This window comes from Olea europaea, unplaced genomic scaffold (genome assembly GCF_002742605.1).
Source record: "Olea europaea var. sylvestris unplaced genomic scaffold, O_europaea_v1 scaffold3399, whole genome shotgun sequence".
Lineage (NCBI taxonomy): Eukaryota > Viridiplantae > Streptophyta > Magnoliopsida > Lamiales > Oleaceae > Olea > Olea europaea.
In genome coordinates, this window is record NW_019253012.1 from 14,843 (window position 1) to 39,166 (window position 24,324).

At 33.4% G+C, this 24,324-nt stretch overlaps 2 protein-coding genes and 1 long non-coding RNA gene across 4 annotated transcripts; 2 read left to right on the forward strand and 1 right to left on the reverse strand.

Annotated features, from left to right (window-relative positions):
- The first annotated feature begins 1,660 nt into the window (after window positions 1–1,660).
- Window positions 1,661–2,632, forward strand: LOC111386055. Its single transcript, XM_023010485.1, has 2 exons — window positions 1,661–1,882; window positions 1,964–2,632. The coding sequence occupies exons 1-2, from the start codon at window positions 1,661–1,663 to the stop codon at window positions 2,630–2,632; spliced, it is 891 nt and encodes a 296-aa protein (XP_022866253.1).
- Window positions 2,633–8,095: 5,463 nt separating this feature from the next.
- LOC111386053 (probable WRKY transcription factor 41) lies at window positions 8,096–11,476 on the forward strand. Of its 2 annotated transcripts, XM_023010483.1 has the most exons (4): window positions 8,096–8,495; window positions 10,212–10,317; window positions 10,426–10,554; window positions 10,708–11,476. In XM_023010483.1, exons 1-4 carry the CDS (start codon window positions 8,306–8,308, stop codon window positions 11,243–11,245), a joined length of 963 nt encoding a protein of 320 aa, XP_022866251.1. In that variant the 5' UTR covers window positions 8,096–8,305; the 3' UTR covers window positions 11,246–11,476. The 2 variants fall into 2 exon arrangements, with proteins under 2 accessions (XP_022866251.1, XP_022866250.1); XM_023010482.1 differs by lacking the exons at window positions 10,212–10,317; window positions 10,426–10,554; window positions 10,708–11,476 and adding exons at window positions 8,710–8,838; window positions 8,992–9,760 and having other exon boundaries at window positions 8,098–8,601.
- Window positions 11,477–14,291: 2,815 nt separating this feature from the next.
- Window positions 14,292–23,615, reverse strand: LOC111386056. Its single transcript, XR_002701144.1, has 3 exons — window positions 23,519–23,615; window positions 20,910–20,952; window positions 14,292–15,006 (listed from the first exon to the last, which is right to left on the reverse strand). It is a non-coding gene; the product is annotated as an uncharacterized LOC111386056 (long non-coding RNA).
- Between the last annotated feature and the right edge of the window lie 709 nt (window positions 23,616–24,324).

Here is a 24,324-nt window from a genome sequence, read left to right on the forward strand (position 1 = left end):
ACTCGATTTTGCTATTCAATTAAGGGTAGTGTTAGCTTAAACTTGATCAAATGCATAGTCCTCGTGGGTTTGACACTCTACACGCCACTTTATTACTCGTTTTATGATCTCGTTGTCGGGACTATTGTTTTCGATAAGTTTTAATAAATTTTAACTTTAATCTGAATTTTATCTTTTTCTTTCTTTTTTCCTTTTTTTTAGATTAATTTATTATATTAGAAAATTTTTACAGCATTTATGGCTTTCTTGTTCAGGGACTTGTATGTGAAGCTCGAGAACTGGGGATCTTGCTCAATTTGACCTAGAAAGTTGAATGAACATTCAACTTTCGAAGAAGACAACAACTTGAAACATACCAAAAATAGAAAGAGGAAGACGTGGCAAATGAAAATCCAAATCAAATAGCCATCGAGGCTAATCTAGGAGCAGCACAATTGAATATAGCTGCATTCAATGAAAATGCAAGGCTCATGGAAGAGTATATGGTTCTATCGATAGTGGAAAGCCAGTCCAGTATCATATATCTAGCGTTTGGTCAAGCAAACTTCTACCTGAGGACAGATGTCACCAACATGTTCCAGAATGCACTACAATTCTTTGGGAGAGCTAAGTAGAATCCCAACGCTCATGCATCAAGATTTTTGGACATGTGTGCAACAATTGAGTATCCGAGGGTTTCAAGTGAAGCAATCAGATTACGGGTCTTCCCATACACATTGAGGGACTTAGCAAGGGAATGGTTAGACACTTGTCCACCACAGTGCATTACAACATGGAACCAATTGAGTCAGAAATTTTTTAGCAAATATTTCCTGTCGAAAAGTATTGCAAAGCTAAAGGATAAGATTACTATTTTCAGCAAATGGACTTAGAATGCTATTCAAAGGCTTGGGAACGATACAAGAGTTTACTTCGCAAATGCCCACAACACGAATTACAGAAGTGGCTTCAGCTGCAATACTTCTACATTGGTCTGAATCCAATTAGCAAAGCTAACATAGACTTTGCATGTGATAGTTCTCTCACAAAAAGAACCGCGGATCAAGTCTACCAAATCATGGAGGATTTGGCATTCATCAGTGCACCGTGGTCAACAGAAAGAACAGATGTAAAGAAAGTAACGGGGATACATGAGGTAGATCCATTGACAGCAATCTCAGCACAATTGGCAGCTTTAGTGCAGAAAGTGGAACAAATAAGCTAAATTCAGACTGTGGGACAAAAATGCAGACATTGTACAGGGAACCATGAAAGTGTTGATTGTAATGTAGGGTCTCCTTTTGTTCAGACAGTGGAGGATGTGAACTACACTCAGAATTTTGAAAGGCAACAATACAATCCAAATCCTAACAACTACTGCCCATGTTGGAGAAATCACCTAGGCTTTTAATAGAGTAATAATCAGGGAGCTCAGATAGCACCACAGACCGTATCGCCCGGATTTCAGCAGAATGAGAAGACATCTTCATTAGAGGACCTAGTGACTAAGTTGGCGGAGATATCTACTCAACACATGTATAGAACAGACAAGACTTTACAAGTTCAAGGAGCTATTATCAAGAATTTAGAAAATTAGATGTGACAAATAGCAAAAGTACTCTCAGTAAGACAGCAAGAAGCACTGCCAAGCGACACAAAAACAAATCCGAAACAGTAGGTAATGGCAGCAAAAATTGTGGAGAGTGAGGAGAGTGAGGCAATCACTATACGTAAGAGGATTAAACATCCAGAAATCACAGTCAAAAAATGTGTGGCAATAAATGAAAATGTACCTTCCAGAGATGAGAAGCAAGTGGATAAATCTGAACAACCAGACGAAGTAATTCCATATGAAGAGTCAAAAAATCTACAGATTAAGACAAACGCTTTTATCAAACCTCATGTGCCTCATATCCCATTTTTACAGAGATTGCAAAAGAGGAAGTTGGAAGAATAGTTTGCAAGGTTCTTGGACATCTTCAAGAAGCTTCATGTCAACATTCCACTGATTGAAGCTATATCTCAAATACCGAACTATGCAAAGTTTCTGAAGGAGATCCTATCCAAAAAGAGAAGGCTTATAGATTTTGAGACCATCAAGTTAAATGAGGAGTATAGTGCTATCTTACAGAACAAATTACCTCTTGAGCTACAACATCCAGGGAGTCTTAAAATACCTTGCTCAGGGAATGATTTGACTTTTAATTGTTTATGTGACTCAGGAGCAAGTATAAACCTAATGTCTTTCTCTGTATACAGGATATTAGGATTGGAAAAGCTAAAGGATAGATCCATCTCCCTTCAATTGGTAGATAGATCAATTAAATACCCACGAAGAGTTGTTGAGAACGTGCTCATTAAAGTTGGCATATTCATATTCCCCGTTGATTTTGTTGTCCTAGATATAGAGGAGTCATTGAATGTAGTGTTATTTATCTTGGGCAGATCATTCCTATCAACAAGCCGAGCTATCATGGACTTTGAAAGTGACGAACTGACATTGAGAGTGGAAGATAAGCAAGAGAAGTTCAAGATCTACAACACTATGAAAAATCCATTACAAGAAGAGATCAGCAAAAAGGCTAAGGAGGAGTGCAAGTGTATTGCTACAAAGGTGCAACAAGGCTCGAAGGAGACGGAGCCTAACATTTAGTGAGTGTTGGACGAGAGAAGAATGGAGGGTTCAAGGTTTGGAGGGCAAAACGAGGATGCAAAACCAGAAATTACAAGGAATGCAAAAGCTCAAGATACCTATTTCAACCACCCCGATCAATTCCTCTGTATAGTTGGTTATTATGATTGGTTGGGTTAAGTAACACATGTTCTAGGTTATTTGATCGTTAATTTTTAATTTGACCGCTATATGCAGAAACATGACGTCGTGGAACACTCAGGCCAACATAGTCCAAAGGAAAAGCATGGCGAAAGAGATTGTCTAGCTGTCACCCATAATCCCTCTCATCTTTTACAGAAATTCGTGGAGTATTTTCTTTTTCTTTTTTTTTTCAATCCCTTATATTCTTACTTTTGCTTTATGAAATTGAGGATAATGTTAGGTTCAAGTTTGGGGATGGAAAAACTGTGAGTTTTTGGTTTTTGTATGCTTGTGTGTTTCCTTAAAAAAATCATTAAATTTTCTTTTGTTTTTGTGCGTGTTCTTTTAAAAAAAATATCTTTTTCAGGTTGTTTGGCTGACAATGATGATTTAAAATTGAGTTGTGGATATGTTGCATGCTAGACTAATTGAAACTTAATCTTGCAAAACTTGACATTATGTGCGTTAGAATTGAGTCTGACATTGTGATGAAATGAGTTGTTTCATGCTCCTGATAGGTTGATTTAGTTGGACATAGATGCTTTACCCATACCATACTAAATTAATTATCCGCAAACCAAATTTAGCACAGTTTGGGGTGATTTTACTAGTGTAGGAAGATGCAGATGTGAATGAGGATTTCTTGTTTGAAAAAAGTTGTGGATTGTCTTAAATTAATAAGATAAAATTGGGCGGAAGTCTTAAATTAGAGGTCGATTTGCTTGAATAGGTATGTGATAAGGGGCATTTCACTAATTAATGCATATATATTAAATTTAAAACTTCTCTTTGAAACCTTTATGACTCGAGTAATTAAGTCTGCAAGGGTATCTTAAAACCTGATTTTTGCTTGTTTGTGTGTTTGTTACTATTTAGGTTATAGTTTTGTTTGAGAACAAACAAATATTTAAGTTTGGGGTGTTTGATAAATGTATTTTATACACTTGTTCGGGGCTTTAAAATAGAAATATTTGATAGTTCTTTTGACAAATTATATCTTCAAATGTTGTATTTTATATTTTATAGGTAAACTCTATAAATGAAAAGGATTGAAGGAAAGAAGCAAAAAATGGTGAAAATGGCAAAATTCGAAGTATGGGAATTGAATTGGCTATTGGATGCAAAGTTTGGAGATCGAAGTTTACACTATAGAAATTGAAGGACTCAATTGCATAATTTGGGAAAGATGAAACATTGGAGAGGAATATTAAATTAAATGGGTATTGAACTTAATTGGGCTTTAGTTTGGACTAGCAATTGGGAATCAAATTAAAGAATTACTTGGGCTCTCGTTGAATTTGAACCTGCTAGGTTAATATATGCACTCAAGCTGGAGGAATTCAAAGGAGGCGGCCACATCATACATTGATATATCTCACACGTAGAAAAGAACAGTAGAACACGTAAAGAGGAAAAAAAATGGTTGGTTGGTCCCGAAAATTACAAACAGATGGCATCACTATTCAACGGCAATTGATGAGAAAACACGGCTGAATGGCCCCCAAGGCACATCTCCAAGTGGTAAAAGGGAATGGTGGAGAAATCCATATTTGCTTGAGGCTGTCGCGTCAAGGGTTCGAATCCTGAAATATGGATTTGGCTATTGGATAAGTCCAAGTGTATAAGCAGCCTTCCACCTGTACCTTTGGAGGCATAACCTGCGATTTACCTCTCTCACGATACTCCAGAATAGGGACGGTGAGGGACCCTTAAGGTTGGGGTTCAACCTTTTACCGATCAAAAAAAAAAAAAAAAAAAATAACACGGCTGAATGTGCTAAACAAGGCTGCTGAATTTGCTATATAGAGAAAGGGCTGCCTGCTGTTTGATGCAAGCAAAAAGTGGCTTGCAATTGAATTAATTATACATAGACACGCATACCCAACAAAAAAAAAAAGAAGAAGAAGACGACGACGACATGCACAAAAGTGGTGGCAACTTTGGAAAATGGAATTAATTTTCAATCTTTGTTCAATAATTTATCAACAATTGAGCGGGAATTAGTCACGTTTCGTCAATTTTTGGTGATATTTTTTATTTTTTTTGTGCTTAATTTCGACAATATGATTGGCTAGATTTTTATATTGCTAGAATGTAATGAACCTTTGTTATGAATTTTTTGGCTTGAATAATTAATTTACGTTAATTTGTTTAATTGTTTGGATGTTTATTATGTTTTAATTTCGTTTTCAATTATTTGGCCAATAATGGAATTGTTTGTGGATTTTATTGTGATCGAGAGAGATAATAAAATTTTTAGCATGTAGTAATAAACATTGTGATGTTCGATAAATGATATAGATATACCTCTATATTTTATATGATTTTTATAAGATATTCTATCACATTTAATGAATTTATCATGTTCGCAACTTTCATCAAAAGATAGGGAGGTCATATGAGAGGAATATATTTAATAATTATCGAGAGAAATTTTCAATTAAAATAGAAACATTGACCAACAAGCATGATTTTAAATTGTCAATTTAAATTGTCGAACTAAAAATAGATTAATAAGGGGGATTCTGCCTCTTAAGCAATATTTCTTGCGAATTTAATAAGGTTTCTGTATATTGCTTTTAAGTTAGTTAATAGATTTAATAGTTTTTAGCTACCACTCGATTTTGCTATTCAATTAAAGGTAGTGTTAACTTAAACTTGATCAAACACAGTCACAATGGGTTCAACACTCTACACACCACTTTATTACATGTTCACGATCTCGTTAACTTACGAGTAATCAAACGATCACATGGGATTTCAGCCGTAGTAGAAAGTCTTATTTTTCCACATTTCGGTCTAAAGCTGAGATGTAATGGTTTATTGCCAAAAACTAGTCCTTTGATTTTGTTTGCTTCACAAGAAAATATGACATCGACGACTAAAATATTAGTCTTAACAGTTCTCATCATAATTCCTAACTACTTAACACGAGGATCTACTCCCAGACTAATGAAAAACCATGAGTCACTAAAGATATCAACAAAGAATTGTGTATACAAGCCCAGATGATCAATAAAATGAGGGCTAGCAAGCCTAGCAAGATTTTTAGTAAAAACTTTTTTTTCGCTATTAAAAGGATTGAATAATACTCAACACTATCGAAAAATCGAAAAGAAATGAAAATCTTGTTAAATGTGCTATCTCAATCAAATTTAGCATACCAAACATACACTTTGTGGTTACATCCTGAATTTCTTGTGCTTCCTCTAACTCATCATGCGCCGACTAGAATTAGAGACTCAAGTCCAATTTAAGCATAAGAATACTTGAAAATATCTCCTCGTCTAGTTCTATCTTCACAACTATTATCATCGTTTACTGATGCAAGCATCAAAGTGTCATCAAGATCGCTCTTATCCCATTCTTATTCAACCCCTTAAAATATTTACCGTGTATCAGTAAAGACCTCTCAATGGAAATCGACGTAAACATTATATAAGCATTATGGAATTTTTCCTTGTGGTCCTTTCTCTCGACATCCAATAATCAAAATCTCACCTCGATACATATATTCAGGTGATGTGATACATTATCTAGTTAAGGTCATAAAGAAGCAATGTATGCCAAGATTATCTAATGTTAGTTATGTTTATCTTTATGTACCCGTCTCGCGTTTATTTCCATCAAAAAAAGGCAATTTATGCCAAGATTTGGCAACTAACAAAATTGTCCACAAAATGAAAGTAAAATGTGGATTGTAAGATTATATTGATATAGATTAGTAAGAATATACAATAAGTGAGTTGGCAATTACTGAGAATATATTAGGAAAATACATTTATTGCTAGGGCAAGTTTTCATAGTCCATAGAATTAAAGAAACTTCAAGAGTAATGTGATGTAAGAAAATGAAGGTTAAATCAAAATTGGCATTATTATTTGTTGTTGCTAAAGATCTAATTAATTCAATTCCATGATCAAAGGGTAACGTGACCTCTATAATTTACCCCAAAAAAATTGGTTACAAAAGGAGTTATATAGGTAATCTTAAATTTATTAAAAATAGAAGTTAATTGAATATTACTGTACATGGTAATAAAAGGCATTCTCATACTAGAATAGGGTAATTTAGTGGTTTGATTACTTAATCAAGGCCAGTTACAAATGGTGCCAAGTCTTGCTATCAACGTTAACCACTTTTATTTCTTGATTTTTTTTTTTTAATTTTTACGAAGAATTAATTAGTAAGCAAATTAGAAAATCTACTTGACCCATCAGGTCCGACTAAGACTGAGTTATTATAGGTACGACGTATGAAATCATAAAATCTATTTGCACCATTGACGATATCTCAAATTGTGATTCACACGACGTCTCTATTCAATGTAGGGCCGTGGTGGGCGAGGGGAGGGCCTGCCCGCGAGGATTGTTTCAGGGGCTTTACTCTTCAATGTAACATATGACTTCCTCGCATTAGTACACATAAGAGGTCCACTAATATCTATATTCATATTTCAGGCATTAGAACCAAATGACGCGTATTGAAGATTTTTTTCCTATTGACTTATATCCTTTTTCTGTTTAACACAATCATTAATATGAAATAAAACACGATTCGTTTGGAGTTTGAATTGTTCAGCATGTGCACCTCCCAATGAAAACCCATGGGCTTGCTTATTTCTCATGCATTAAAGACTCTAGAAAAGTAAAACGAGATTTGCTATAGGTACCCAGAGTTTGACATTATATGTTACTTACTACTCACATGGAGGGTCAGGGCCCCATGTCAATAAATGTGTGGGGCCCAACCCCCTCACTCATATCCGCACGCCGGATACAAACGGAAACCTCCAAGTAAAATTAATACCATTTTTTGAGTAGTTGAGTCTCTATCCCATTTTTATCGAAACTCATTTTCAACCACTCATTCTCCTATAAAATAATTCTATACATAAATAAAAAAAATTTTTTTACTTTTTAACCATACATTCTTCAAAAATCATTATTATAAAATCTATTTTTCTCATAAAATGGATCTCAAACAAGGGTTTAATCTTAATTTTCAAGGGACACTTGATTAAAAAGCTTGTTCAAGAAGTGTTTATAAAATGTTTAAATTATAAATAGATAGAAATCAGTAACGGATAAATTAAAAGCACTTGCGGATTCTACGAGAGTAGATGGTTTAAAGTTTCAAATTTTAAAAAGTTGTAGAGTTAGAACATGTTTGATGTAAAATAATGTACTAATTTGAGCATTAGGGCCGACAAGATTTTAGCGTTTCGTTTACTTAATACGGTTGAGTTATCTATTAATCACTTCCACACATTCTCATGCCATCTCTGTCCACAATTTATGAGAGAGGTTTTGGTGACTTGAATTGGTCAGCATTTGAAAACTCGGTTTCTTAGTCCCACTCTTTTTTCACATCCCTCTCTGCTCCCAGAAGGTGTCTTCAAACTCAGATGCCTCAATATAAGACGAAGAGTTCCTATTGGAGAAGATCAAGGAGCACAATTCACAAACTTTTGATGTTTCTGTAAACAATCAAAGCCACCAAGGAAAAGAAATGGAGAATACTTTTACCTCGGAATACATGGCGCTGATCAACGAACTGTCTCAAGGAATGGAGCAAGCTAAACAGCTTCGACTTCATTTGTACTTGACATCTCCTTGTGGAGCTCATGATTTTCTTCTGCAAAGGATATTATCTTCTTATGAAAAGTCTCTGTTGATTCTCAAGTCGAGAGGAACTGCAGGAAAAGTTGAAGCAACATCTTCAGTATCTGTTGATGGAAGTTCTTACAGTGGGGATTTGAAGAACAATATGAATCAGCAGGAACATAAAGATACACCAAAGCAAAGGTAAATTTACTTAAGATACACTTTCTGCAATTAATGTTTCTTGGCAATTAGTTATAAGAATTTTCGTCTGATATTTCCTGCCAAATCTGTTGTCGACTGGTAACGCAGAAAACAGTTGCATACATGGACAGAACTAGTGAGAATTAACTCGGAAAATGGGCTTGAAGGACCTACAGATGATGGGTATAATTGGAGAAAGTACGGGCAGAAGGGCATTCTGGGAGCTAAATATCCCAGGTATAGTGTGCCAAATGCACCCTTATTCTGCATAGAAGAGACCAAAGCCACCCATTAACTAGTTAACCATGTCTGTCCACACACACACACACACAAAGAACAAAAGTAAAGAAAGTGTAAACAAATCTTTAACAGGTATATTTATATTTGCAGAAGCTACTATAGATGTAAATACCGTCATCTTCAAAACTGTTCCGCAACAAAGCAAGTGCAGGGATCTGATGATGATCCTACAACATTTGAGATAACATACAAAGGAACACATACGTGTAAGCATTCTGCGAATGGAGTTCCACAGCCAGCATCAATTGGAAAACAAGAATTAAGACATAATTCTCACAAACATCAATCACAAACGAACCAGATGCTTTTAAACATCCGAGCAGATCACAGAGTCCAAACTGAGGACTTGGAGAAAACCGAGAAGCCATCTGTGTCCTCATTTCCCTCAACATTTGGATGCTTAGGAGAAAATTCTACATTCCTGATCTCTACGCTTGTTGATGACAATCACTTCGATTCTTATTCTCAATTCATGTCAGAATCAAATTACTTACCCTACCAGAGGAGCAGCTTTGAGGGTGATCATAATTTACAATTCCTAGAGTCTGATGTTGCTGAGATAATATCAGCCAACACTTCGACAAGCAATTCTCCAATTAGAACCATGGAGTTCCCAGTTGAACCTTAATTTTCCATTCGACACCTCAGGATTTTCTACATAATCATAAATTTGATGTTGCAGAAGAGGAAAATAAATAGAAGATAACGTGATTCTGTACCACAGTATTTGATCCTTGTCGCATTAAAAACCAGAGACATTCTTGTAAAAATTAGTTATAGTCTCAAAATGCTAGCAGATAAATTAGGAAGTAAAAATCTATTTATTAAAACTTCTGCAGTCTAATTTTCATTTACAGCTGCTCATTCAGTTTCTTCAAAATCAACTAGTGAAATTTAGCATAACCTAGTAAGGAAGGTTAGCAATTCGAATCAAAAGGGTTCATACAGATGAAGGAAACCTGTGCAGGTTCACAGCTAATTAACAAGAACAGAGCATTAGAATTAACGGTTCACAAGGATTAAAGAACCTTTACAATCAATATTAGAGAGGGTTTGACTAAGCTCAAAAATTTTAACCATAAATAACACTAAGTAATTTTATAGTGATCAATTGAAAACAATTAAATTACTTATTTTGACATTATGAAAAGAGGTAATTCGATAAGCTTAGTGACTTATTTCTATTATAAGGAAGAAAGAAGTTCAAATTCGTCTTTATTGAAAAATCGAAGAAAAAGTCCTTTCATTAAAAGTCAGAAAAACTCGCCTATGCTTTCTTTGTGGGTGCATCTTGGCCATGCGCCATGCAGGAAAAGTTGAAGCAACGTCTTCAGTATCTGTTGATGGAAGTTCTTACAGTGGGGATTTGAAGAACAATATGAATCAGCAGGAACATAAAGATACACCAAAGCAAAGGTAAATTTACTTAAGATACACTTTCTGCAATTAATGTTTCTTGGCAATTAGTTATAAGAATTTTCGTCTGATATTTCCTGCCAAATCTGTTGTCGACTGGTAACGCAGAAAACAGTTGCATACATGGACAGAACTAGTGAGAATTAACTCGGAAAATGGGCTTGAAGGACCTACAGATGATGGGTATAATTGGAGAAAGTACGGGCAGAAGGGCATTCTGGGAGCTAAATATCCCAGGTATAGTGTGCCAAATGCACCCTTATTCTGCATAGAAGAGACCAAAGCCACCCATTAACTAGTTAACCATGTCTGTCCACACACACACACACACAAAGAACAAAAGTAAAGAAAGTGTAAACAAATCTTTAACAGGTATATTTATATTTGCAGAAGCTACTATAGATGTAAATACCGTCATCTTCAAAACTGTTCCGCAACAAAGCAAGTGCAGGGATCTGATGATGATCCTACAACATTTGAGATAACATACAAAGGAACACATACGTGTAAGCATTCTGCGAATGGAGTTCCACAGCCAGCATCAATTGGAAAACAAGAATTAAGACATAATTCTCACAAACATCAATCACAAACGAACCAGATGCTTTTAAACATCCGAGCAGATCACAGAGTCCAAACTGAGGACTTGGAGAAAACCGAGAAGCCATCTGTGTCCTCATTTCCCTCAACATTTGGATGCTTAGGAGAAAATTCTACGTTCCTGATCTCTACGCTTGTTGATGACAATCACTTCGATTCTTATTCTCAATTCATGTCAGAATCAAATTACTTACCCTACCAGAGGAGCAGCTTTGAGGGTGATCATAATTTACAATTCCTAGAGTCTGATGTTGCTGAGATAATATCAGCCAACACTTCGACAAGCAATTCTCCAATTAGAACCATGGAGTTCCCAGTTGAACCTTAATTTTCCATTCGACACCTCAGGATTTTCTACATAATCATAAATTTGATGTTGCAGAAGAGGAAAATAAATAGAAGATAACGTGATTCTGTACCACAGTATTTGATCCTTGTCGCATTAAAAACCAGAGACATTCTTGTAAAAATTAGTTATAGTCTCAAAATGCTAGCAGATAAATTAGGAAGTAAAAATCTATTTATTAAAACTTCTGCAGTCTAATTTTCATTTACAGCTGCTCATTCAGTTTCTTCAAAATCAACTAGTGAAATTTAGCATAACCTAGTAAGGAAGGTTAGCAATTCGAATCAAAAGGGTTCATACAGATGAAGGAAACCTGTGCAGGTTCACAGCTAATTAACAAGAACAGAGCATTAGAATTAACGGTTCACAAGGATTAAAGAACCTTTACAATCAATATTAGAGAGGGTTTGACTAAGCTCAAAAATTTTAACCATAAATAACACTAAGTAATTTTATAGTGATCAATTGAAAACAATTAAATTACTTATTTTGACATTATGAAAAGAGGTAATTCGATAAGCTTAGTGACTTATTTCTATTATAAGGAAGAAAGAAGTTCAAATTCGTCTTTATTGAAAAATCGAAGAAAAAGTCCTTTCATTAAAAGTCAGAAAAACTCGCCTATGCTTTCTTTGTGGGTGCATCTTGGCCATGCGCCATCGATTCCAGTTGAAAGCCCCTTCTTATTCACTCTTCAGCAACTTCTTGTGCTCTAAAACACTAGAACGACTTGCCTCACAAGAGAAATGACCTGCGGGAACTCACTCACCTTTCCAAATCACTAGTATGGCCATCGAAATCGTGAGCATCGACATGTAGGTTCCGGATTCAAAACAAAATGAAAGATGTAAAGGTATGGATAAACGGAAGGACGAGAGAAATAGAGAAAAAGAATATCAATGATATAGAATTCTAGAGAAACTGGGCCATGTTTCCCCAGAGAGGCCGCCTTCTCTCAGCCCAGCAGTCTTCTACTTCTAGTCGACTGCTTTATGATGGGCTTCCCTGTTTTGTTTCCTGGGCTATGCTCATTTCTACGCTTCAACCCTAATAATTGAAAAACGATAGCAACTAGAAAGAAATTCTTTAACCAGAAAAAATTCGGTTCAAATATAGGATACCTATCCAGAAGTTTTTGCAACTCAATCATAGACAATGGAATCATCAAAGATTTGACCTTTTTGAACTCTGAATGTGCTCGAGTGTGTCCCACCGATGTATTAGAAATGATACCTTGGGACAGATGTAAAGCTAAACAAATTTCTTCTGCTCCAAGGACCAAGGACTACGTTGGTTATAAGAGATGTGAATCTGCCTATCCGATGGAAAGTTTACGGTATTTAACTTTCTTGAAAGGATATTCGACCAAACGTGTTTGGAAACAACTTTCACTTATATTTAGGCTGTCAAACATGCTCTCACAATTTTTGCATTTCATAAGCACTACAAAACATTCAAAAAAATTAAACAGATAGATACAAGAAAGAGTTCTATAATGGGAAACCAAGAAAGATATGTACGAAATCAATCTGCCACAATCTATAAGCCTGGATCTTGATGATGTAATGCAGAGTAAAGAAATTCGGTGCAACTAATCTTGGCTCAACTCAAATCACAGCATCAGGAGATTCTCCACAATTTATAATATAAAGTAAATTATCCAACAACGAGATAACTGGAATATGTAATTTAATTCTAACATAAGAAAATTATAGGACTAATAACAAAATATCAAAATGGACTTTGTACAAGTAAGCAATCATTGAAGTGATTCTGTAACCGTAATGAATTTGGTTCTAATGTAAATATCAGATCAAAAGTTTCCATAACTCAATCATAGACGATGAAATCATAACATAACATTGTATAGCCAATCACTATATCTCATAATCTCCATCGCTTTGTTATTTGATGCATTAATACGATAATTTTTTATTATCTCATATATTAAATAACAAAGTTACACATGTATGTCACGTAGAGCAACTACATGTAGTCTTTACTATGAATTACACCTAAATTTATTAGCAAGTGACATTTAAACTTTCTTTTTCCTCTCTTTTCTCATTTTTAAGATTTCTCACTTAAATGAAAGTATTTCTTTCAGGTAAAATAAGTATAACTATAAATGTTTGTAATAACAATCAAATGAAATCATGAAATATAACTGATTTCTTACAAAATTCTTTGTGCGTTTTGAACTATAAATGACAATTTATTGAAACTTAATGTCTAACTTGCAAACAAATATAAAATAGATCATAAAGTAACAAAAAATAAGTTCTCATATTAGTCATCACATAAAAAAATGTGATCTACTAGTAGAAATGAAAATAACTATGAAATCTGTCATCACTGTCAATAAGTTCTTTAAGTTAATCGTTAATATATTTAATTCAATATCATAATCCTCATCACTAGTAGTTTCTTCTATTTATTTGACCTTTGTCATTGTCCTCGTAAAGTGGTACACCAAATTGAGGTGTAAGGCTTACAAAAAATTGCTAGTTTTAAACTATTTTGATCTTTTATTATGGTGTCATCATCTCTAAACGCGATAAGTTTTTCATTGCATCTTTAACTTGAGGAGAGGTGGATCGCCTCTCCTAAGTCTGGATTTTTTTATCAATAAAATAACTTCTTCTTTTTCTTTTTTTTTTTTGGCTTATTTTTGCTCCCAGAGTTAGATATTATGATGTAACTTATCTAGTAACGATGATCTTTTTTATGAATCTTTTAAAATTACAAAGTGATGAACACGACAAATGATGGAAATGTTGTCAAGGTTGGCCGTGGTGGCACAGTACTCATTCCTTCGATACTTATCTAACTTACATAAATTCTAACCTAATCATGTATTTACCAAGTAAGATATAAATATAAATTATATAATATGATCGAAACCGCCTTCTATTGAAATGATAAACCATCAACTTGATTATGTATGACTATTCAATCAACAAGCATTTATATAAGTAATAAGGTCTTAGTAAATAAATAAAAACCATAAAAGAGTACACGATATTTACAAATCTTTGTCTCAATGTTAGATTACATCATTATTCGTCGCAATAATTCACTATAATGAAAAATAAATTCCAAGAAAAAAATCACACACCCTATTGATAATATATTAAACTCTAATGACAACTCTCTATTTATAAGAAAAATCAGCGCAAAATTACATGAATCAATTCTCAAGTTTCTTTATTTTTTCTTGAGCTCAATTGGATTAAATTGTTTGATATGTAAATGCTCGCTACCAACATTTTTTCCCCTCTTTTTTACATTCTCGATTTTCATTTTCCCTTTTTTTTTTTCAGCCAACTGTATAGAGTAAAGACGCATGTTTCTCGAAAATTTCTAGAGAATAAATTCAAGTTGCCACTAGAAATTCTTGATACCAAACTAATTATTAAACCTTGTAAATATTCTAGATAAGAAACTTTAGAAACTAGTAGATTGAACATGCGTTGCACGTTAGTTGATTATTGTTAAAATTAAGTGTGTGTAAATTTGAGAGATAATAATTTGTAAACATGAACGATATTCTTAAGTTGGTTGAATTTATTCACTTTTTTTATAAAGTAGAAGAGAATATTAATTACAAAAACAAATGCATAATATTGCAAATTAAATGGACAAAAGTTAGGAAAATTACATTAGTAAAAATATGCATACCTCTATCAAGTAGGTGCCTATTTGCCATCCAAAGCAATTGATTTTGCAAGATCTCACATGACCTGAATAAAAAGAACATAAAATAAAGCTAAAATTTTTAGATTTCCCGTATATCATCATAGTGTAACAGTAACTTTTGCAAAACTATCGTAAAGAACAACCAACATTTGCAATGCAAAAAGTGTTGTAACTATAAATGAAGTCACAAATCTATAGAAAATTGTCGTTACGTGTTGTAAGGATTGATTAGTAGCACCCCTAGAGCAGTGACACAACATTTCATCATAGAACCAATTTCCATGTTGACAACCGGTCTTTTCATGTAAAGTCATCAAACCTATTTGTAATTATCTCCTTAATATTGATAATAGCATGATGGTTGGAAAAGGAATATCTAAATCATCATAAGATAGCAATATAGCATAATACTCCATGATGACATTGTTGAAAAAGACAATTCCAAATTTAACTTAATACAATGTAATAATTAAAAATTTTATGACACAACATCTGTATCATTTTGCAGCTTTTCCATGGATAAAAAGAAAGATGAAAGCGTATAAAATATAATTATCACCTATATATTGGACTTCACTATGTAGTCGTAATCAGTATCAAATGAGGATAGAGTGTGAAGATAGCTAAACAAATAGCATATGAAACAAACCATGGAACAACCTTCATGTTAGAGTTATATAACAGATTTGATGTGCCAACAACAAAAATATCCACTAGTTGTAATTTATTGTAGGGTGTTGATTATTATCTCAACTACTTTAATATAGTGAGAAGTCCTACAGTTAACAGATGATGTTTTATCGACATTGTCATCCCATCATGTATAAGGTATAAGATCAATAATGTTCCTCAAATATAATGTTTCTACATTGTCACCCCATCAGGTATAAGATATAAGATCAACATTACTTGCAAATCCATTGATGAGATTCGAAAATCTATGAGTTAAAAGGATGTTAAAGCATAGAGAAGGAAAAAAGAAAACCTATATTGGATTTTAAAGATGCAAGAATTTAACTCTAAATATAAAAGGGAAAGATAAAAGGAGGGAAGTAAGGAAACAAAGGAAAATAACACAATCAACACTTGAAATCCTATTTAGAATAATTAATATAATATAATTTTAGGAACATGAGATGTAGTCAATTTGCACAATGAGGAGGTCATTGGTACATTATAGGAAGGCACCCTTGAGCTGTTGATGATAGTAGATTTACTAAATTTCGAAGTGACTTGAGAAGAGCCTCATGCATAAGACGAAAAACACGTGTGATCTCTCATAATTGCTATTTTACTATATGTCATGAAACATACACATTTTAAACTGTTTTCGTCCGCTTGGTCTATTAAAGAAGAAAGCTTTATATCATTTGCATGTTAAATGAAAAATATAATAAACTTGTTGTGTATACAAAAACTGCACACACAAAAGTCATACAAACAATAGTGGGTGGGTGGGGGGATTTTTTGACATTTTTTATCACAACATGGGTCAAACACTCGTGAGATTCTGGCAGAATTCTGTGGAACAGTTTTCTATACGAATAGAAATGTTTATGTCTACACACTTACCTTGTATATTCTTTTACTTATCACACCATTGGATTCAATCAATCCATGTTAAGAATTAAATTGTAGCAACAGCAATAATTAGATATATTCTGTTAAAAGCTTCCGAGGAATATGTGAGACACTATATTTTGGAAAATAAGACGGATTGAGGTAATATATATGACACGATATAAAGTATATGATCACAAACAAATAATAAGTTAAAAGGCAAAGAATTAATTGGTAGAGGAACGAAGTATTTTATTCAATTGACAAATATAGTGGTGGGCAAAAACCGATCAAAACCACTCAAATCGACTGACCCAACCCAAACCGCTCGATTTGGGTCAGTTTTTGCAATGAAATGGGTTGGGTTCAATTTATTATTTGGCATTTTCTTTCGGGTTGGGTCAGGTTATGGGTTCTGGTATAAACCCAACCCAAACCCGCCCAACCCAAGCCGTATAGAAAATTAAAATATAAAAAAGTCTTGGAAGTTGAAAATAAAAAAAACGGGTACAAGGTCTCTCCTATCCCTCACTCCCTTGTCCCTCCCATTCCCATTTACCATGAAAGAAAACCCTAGTCTCCTCCAATGACCAATCCATTACAAAGCCATCAGTATTCTCCATTTCTTTTCTTGATTTTTACTATAAGTATTTATTACATTTTTTGTGTTTTCATATTTGATTTTTTGGGGGAAAATGATGAAAATCTCAACTTTGTACAAACGCAGCATCGGCAATTGAATTCTGGTGATGCAATGAGCGGCACTTTCCACATGAGATTTTCTATTCTAAAGAAGAAGGAAAAAAATCCATCACAACGCCCAGAGACAGCATTTTTCTTTCGCCTCTCTCTCCGCCAGTATCCGTCGTCAGTTACCAAAGTGAGTTTTTTTTCTTTTTTAGTCTCCCATGCTTTCTGGACTTTTTCATGTAGTTTTTCTTCTTCTTTTTTCAGTGATTGATTATGTTTTATTACTTTAGTAAGTTTGAGAATTTATTAGTAATCCGTCGTCAGTTACCTAGGTGAGTTTTTTTTTTTTTTCTTTTTATTTTGTACCCATTAGTCTCCCATGTTTTCTGGACTTTTTCATGTAGTTTTTCTTCTTCTTTTTTCAATGATTGATTATGTTTTATTACTTTAGTAAGTTTGGACATTTATTAGTAATCCGTCGTCAGTTACCTAGGTGAGTTTTTTTTTCTTTTTTCCTTTTTTTTTTGTACCCATTAGTCTCCCATGCTTTCTAGACCTTTTCATGTAGTTTTTCTTCTTCTTTTTTCAATGATTGATTATGTTTTATTACTTTAGTAAGTTTGGGCATTTATTAGTAATCATAGTTCCATTTCAATTTTATGGTTCTTCGAAGATCTTGAAGTTTATGCTTGATTTTGCTTACTTTTCCCGTCGAAAATAAAGAAACATACATCTATCGTTGAAATTTATGCTTGAATTTGTGTTTGAGTTGTTAGTTGTCTGGTTTTCTTGCTTGTAGTATATGATATTTTGAATATTGAAGTAGTCAGTTCTTGTTTAGTAAAGCAACACTTGAAAAAGACATCAGTTCTTGTTTGGTAAAGTAAAATTCGACCAACATAGTTAAACAGATCTTGTTCAGTAATAAAAACCGACTAACCCAACCCAAACCGATCGAAACTTGGTGGGTTGGATTGGGTTGGGTTTAAACACATAATTGGGTTGGGTTGGATTGATTCTTAATCAAACCGATCATGTTGGGTTGGGTTTGGATTGGGCAAAAAATTGACCCAACCCAACCCAACCCAACCCAACCCACCCCACGCCTACCCCTATACAAATGTGGAGAAAATAAATACAATAATTTTGCTGACACAATTATTTAGTAATACAAAACTTGTGAAATAGTTTAGTATTTATAAGGGTGCATGTCAAACCCTAGATATACCACAAAGATGAAAACAAGATCAAAAATTACGTGACATAAATTAAACAATATTTTTCCAATGAAATCATGTAGAATAAAGGAAATAATATTTTTTTCAATAAAAGCACGTAGAACAAAGGAAATAATATTTTCCCAAAAAATCCAATTTAATTTGGGTCAAAAAATTCAACAATCTTCACCTTGACACAAATATCAATGCAACGAACAAAGCTTCAAAATTTCTCCACCTAGAAAAATAAATTCGACTGCAACAATAAAATACAAACTTTTCAACAAGAATGAAATTTTCTCCAGTACAAAAATACTCTTCTTCCACTATATCCAACACGGATACATGAACTCAGATATCGAGTTTCATAAAATTAAAAATGAATTAGAAATTACCAACTATGTCGAACCACACATTGTAACAGAATCAAACTCCTTATGCTTTCATTCGAACCACACATTGTAACAGAATCAAACTCCTTATGCTTTCATTGAAGGCCCTAACTAGTCTCGATATCTTCAAAAACGTTAAAAAAATGTGCAACCGAACCAACATCCATGTACCTACCTCTAATGGGTCTATCCCTAACAGTTGAATATGATGGAACCGCAAGTAATAGTGGCAAAGCGGAATTACCCGTCTCCTCCGAACTTGATTAAGTAGTATTCTTTAAAATGGATTTTGAACCAAATTCCAATTGTACAGTACCAAACTGAATCTCCATTACAGTACTGAATTTGTGCTGACTTTTCTTTATAAATTCTGTTCGACCTTGCAAGAAGTATTATTGGGACATCTTTTGCCTTTTGACCCCTCAAGACTCCACCTCCAGATATTATGTACCTTTTTGAATCAAGAGTACTCAACAAAGTGAGATTCTTCTTCAAGTTTGGAATATGTCAAACGTGATCAAGTGCTCTACATGTTCCATCCACCGGCTTCAATCGATCTCTACCTATACCAACTACCTGACAAGGTTTGTTGTTACCCATGACAATGTTACCTTGCGTCACCATTTCATATGTTTCAAATAAAATTAATCTCGATTGGGACATGTATGGAACGCACAACTGTATCCAAAATTCATTCCTCGTCAGGTTTGGATTTCATGTCAAAAATCGTCAAAATATCTCCATCACTCAAATAGTTCTCGACTATGTTGGTCTCATCTAAAATATTTGATTGTTTTCCATGATTTGGAGTCAAATTACCTTTGTTATACAAGTTACCACAATCTCTCTTAATATATCCTCTCTCTTTTTTTGCAATAATAACAAATCTGATTACTGAAATTTGACCTCGACTTGTCCCTTTTCCAATCACCATGAACAACAAGGCATTCTCTATCTATGACCTCAAGTTTGACCAGATGCTTCATTTTCTCTTTTAAAAATAAGGCATCATAGGCATATTTAATGGTGAGAAGATCACGACTACACAAAATCGTGTCTCTAAACAAAGTAGACAGCGGACACAAATGGATTAAAGTCAGATCTTCTTCATCACACAGTTAGATAATCTTTCAAAGATCCGCATTCTACCATGCGATGAGAATACAACCTCTGCTTTAGATGCAATTTACTTATCAGACTTTTAGTCATGTACAATTGCTCCAACTAAACCACAACGCAACTATCATTTTCTCCTTCAAAAGTCCTGAAGATTATTGTTAGAGAGATGAAGATGGATCTGTGAAATTACCTTTCGATCCTTACATTGTTTCTCTTTTGTCGTCTAAATTGTAGGCATTTTGTCAGATCCTAACAATGCGTTATACAAATCTATCTACTCGAGTACAGGTCGATCTTTACTTGTCACAATGAGAATCTTGTATTACAATCTAAGAGCAGAATTTCATACTTCATGGCAACCATCAATAACAAAAACCTTAAACAAATCACAACACAACTAATAGCTTTGATACCACTTGTTGGAAAATAAAATAGATCGAGAAAATATGCATGACACATCATGAAGTATATGATCACAAACAAACAATAAGATAAAAGGTAAAGAATTAATTGGCAGAGGAACGGAGTATTTTATTCAATTGACAATACGGAAAAAACAAATACAATAACTGTGCCTACACAATTATTCTATATTTCAGTAATACAAAACTTGTGAAAAGAGTTTAGTATTTACAGAGGTGCTTATCAAACCCTAGAAATATCATAAAGATGGAAACCAGATAAAAAAGTCACGTGGAATAAAGGAAATAATTTGAAGTTATCTTAGTCTCAATACACTAAATAATTTGTTCATATGAAACCACACTACTGAGTTTACTTGACAAAAATCCAAGTTATTTGTTAGACAACAAAAATCTTTGGCATTCCAAGACATTTAATTGAGTTTTGGGGAAAAAAATGATATTTTTCCCTTCCATGTTTTGGATTAAGAAAAGAAACCTTCCAGAATTCTATTTGCAAAATAGAATTATATGCTAACACTAAACTTTTGAGATTCAAGAAATTTACCGTTGTTGCATTTCCTTCACCAGAGTTTATTAACTACACGAGCCTGAAAAATTACATAAATGCTTTAGTTATTGCTAAAAGATAGAAACAGAGAATAAACTAAAAACTACTGAAACTTGACAATAAGGTTCGCACCATTTTACTAGCCACAAAACCAAGATTTGAAACACAAAAGGAAAACAACTCCAGTGGAAGGAATAACTAAAACTTTTAAAATCATGTATAAACCCAAAAAAATAAAAACGAAAGCAAACCATAACGAAAAATAAAAAGTAAAATTTACAGTTTTCTGTGAACGAGCCTGAGATGTCAATACACATGATAAAGATGATAAGACCTTTGTGACAATGAGAATATTTATTGTTATGTTATGATATAAGTTATTCATATTAAATTGGATTAAGAAAAACAACTCAAGTGCAAGGATTACCTAAAACTTTTAAAATCATGTATAAACCCAAAAAAATAAAAACGAAAGCAAACCATAACGAAAAATAAAAAGTAAAATTTACAGTTTTCTGTGAACGAGCCTGAGATGTCAATACATATGATAAAGATGATAAGACCTTTGTGACAATGAGAATATTTATTGTTATGTTATGATATAAGTTATTCATATTAAATTGGATTAGGCTAATTATCGTGTGTGGTCTTAAATTCTTGGAATGCATTTGTGGGTCGAAAGAAAAGGGCTCTATCACAGGATAGAAGGTTACATTGCCATAGAATGACTTACAATGGACAATTATGTTAAAATGTGAATCCCACTTGATATGGAAACAGGGAATTCATGTTCACAACCCCGGTTGTTAAACTTCTTAGAATTACACTCCTTTCTGTAGCTTAGGATTAACTTATGACTGATGTTTGTCATCCTTTCCCTAAAAACCTTACTGACATTGCCAACTCAATATTGTTAACCGACCCTTATATTATTTTTTCTAGCATGAAAATGCTCTGAAAGAACATGTATTTGAGAAACTAAGTCTCAGAAATTTGTTAGGCACACAACTTAATGTATTACATTTAATCTAGAAATGCAGATATCCCAATTGTCAAAAAGTTAATTAAAAATCCTAAAATAATCAAAAATTCCAATAACAAATTCTTATAACATCGAAATATAGAAATTAAAAATAAAGCGCAAAATCCATACACGACAGAAAAAATAAAGAGAAAAACAGCAAAATGCAAAAATTGACATTATCGAATTGTCTCGTGGCTAATGGTGCCGCTAGAACCAGATGACCAGAAATGAGGGTCCAATAACTAAATACAAAAGCTTGCAAATGGGAAAATTTCATGTAAGAAAGGACACGATTTAAATAATAAAAAATTGCAATACCTCAAAGTATGGAATATATAGGAACGAATCTGATGTAATTTCACAAATTCATCACACACCATTATTCATAATTGTAGATCTCCATTTCAATTTTTCTATGATAATTGAGAATGATTAAGCTCATTTTCTTTAAAATCTTATTGAATCTCTTTCAGACCCAAAACCCAATTTCCACATTATACATTTGGTGGATTTGCAGGATGAAGGCAAACACCAAGTAGAAAACTTAGATCAAATTTATGTCAAGTAAAATATAATCAAAGAAAAGAAGTTAATATCTCATAGCATCCTCAAGGTTAGTGTTCTTATGCACAACAAGAGAAGCAGCTATCATAAGGTCGCCAATAACCTTCCTATAAGTTTTATTGAGTAGCTTCTGAATATTGCTAAATGTCTGTAGTGGCTCAAAAAATTAGAAACCCATAAAAAAATAAGTCTCTGTATATGAATATTAACTTGAGAATTTTGATAGAGTAGCTTAATATCTTTATTAACATATTGTCTAAGAAAAACACAGTCATTGTTCTCGCCTATGGCATCATTTTGACCATTTATCAAACCCTTTTCCTGTATATAATTCTGCTGTCTGACATGGTTGTGGAACTCATAATGAATCAGACAAACATTGTTTCAAAATCAAAACAAAACACTATGAAAGAAGCTGCTTCTCACTTATGGTTTCTATTGATTCGAGTTACAATAAATTTTCGGATAATATACCAGCAAATATAGGGGAATCCAAGCAACTAAACAGTCTTCAGTTGCAGGAAAAAAAGTTATCTGGTTAGTACAGATTCATTAGGCTCTTTTATGTCATCACTGAAATAACATGGATCACAATTCTCTAATGGGCTAAATTCTTACCTTCCTTGTGTTTATACCAAAACTCTCAATCACTTTAATTTGTCAAGGAATCAACTCTCTGTTTCAATACAGCAACTCTTCCTACACTCGGGCTATAATAATCCCCGAGTCCCTTTCCATAGAAGCTCTCAATAATAAAAAAATTCCAGCCATGTTCACCAAATTCTAGAATGTCTTAGATAAAGCGATAAAATCAATAAAGCCCATCATCTTGCATTTTTAGGTATATTGATCCCATGATATTTGAACGAAAGATCATAGCCTAAATGAAACATTATCCAGCAAAAATTGCAATCAAAGATGCATAAAATAAGAAAAAACTAAGAGAACGAGACAGAAAAAGAAAATGGAGATTATAATTGACAATAATGCAAGAAATGCCCAATCTATGAAAACTTACAACATCGCCCTGAGCAATCCCGAAGTAGGTCAAGGCAAAAGCCTGCTTAAACTATACTTCACAGAACTATATGTTGAATACTTATGACAAGTATCATAACTAAACCCTTAATAGTAACGTATATATATACAATCAAATGACATAGATAAGTGTAGATCTGTAGTGTGGAAATTACATGCAATGTGATCTGAACATGGCTATTTTTAACTAATCCTACCTTATGAGATCAAACCAAAACTTTAATCAAAATGAAACTGAACTGAATACTTTATTTCTAAAATAAACTAAATATCCATGGACAGAATTATGTGTCCAAAATAGATACATCCGAATACAAACTCCCGCTAAACTGGTATATCATAAAAAATGCAACACCCGTGTAAGCAATATGCTCATGAAAGGCTTTGGGTGATAGCCCTCAATAAGCGGATCCGCAATTAGAGAGTTTGTCCTAATTATTCCATATAAACCTAAACACTCTAAATTATTTTTCTAACAACGAGGAACTTAATGTTTATAAATTTTGACATCATCAAACTCCTGTTGGAATACAAGAATGATATTATCACAAAATAACTTAAGTGGTCTTTCAAATCCATCCAAATGTGCAGTCTAGTGACAAAATTTTGCAATCATATTTCATGATCAAAATCAGAATATCTAATTATCTCCAATTTGTTTGATTTTCTTGAATGTGATCATGTAATCTTTAGTTCTCTATAAACACCGAATAACCTAGTTGACTGCTTTCCAAATATCCATCCCAAAGTAAATATCTGTTTAGCATTCAACTAATGAATGTCATA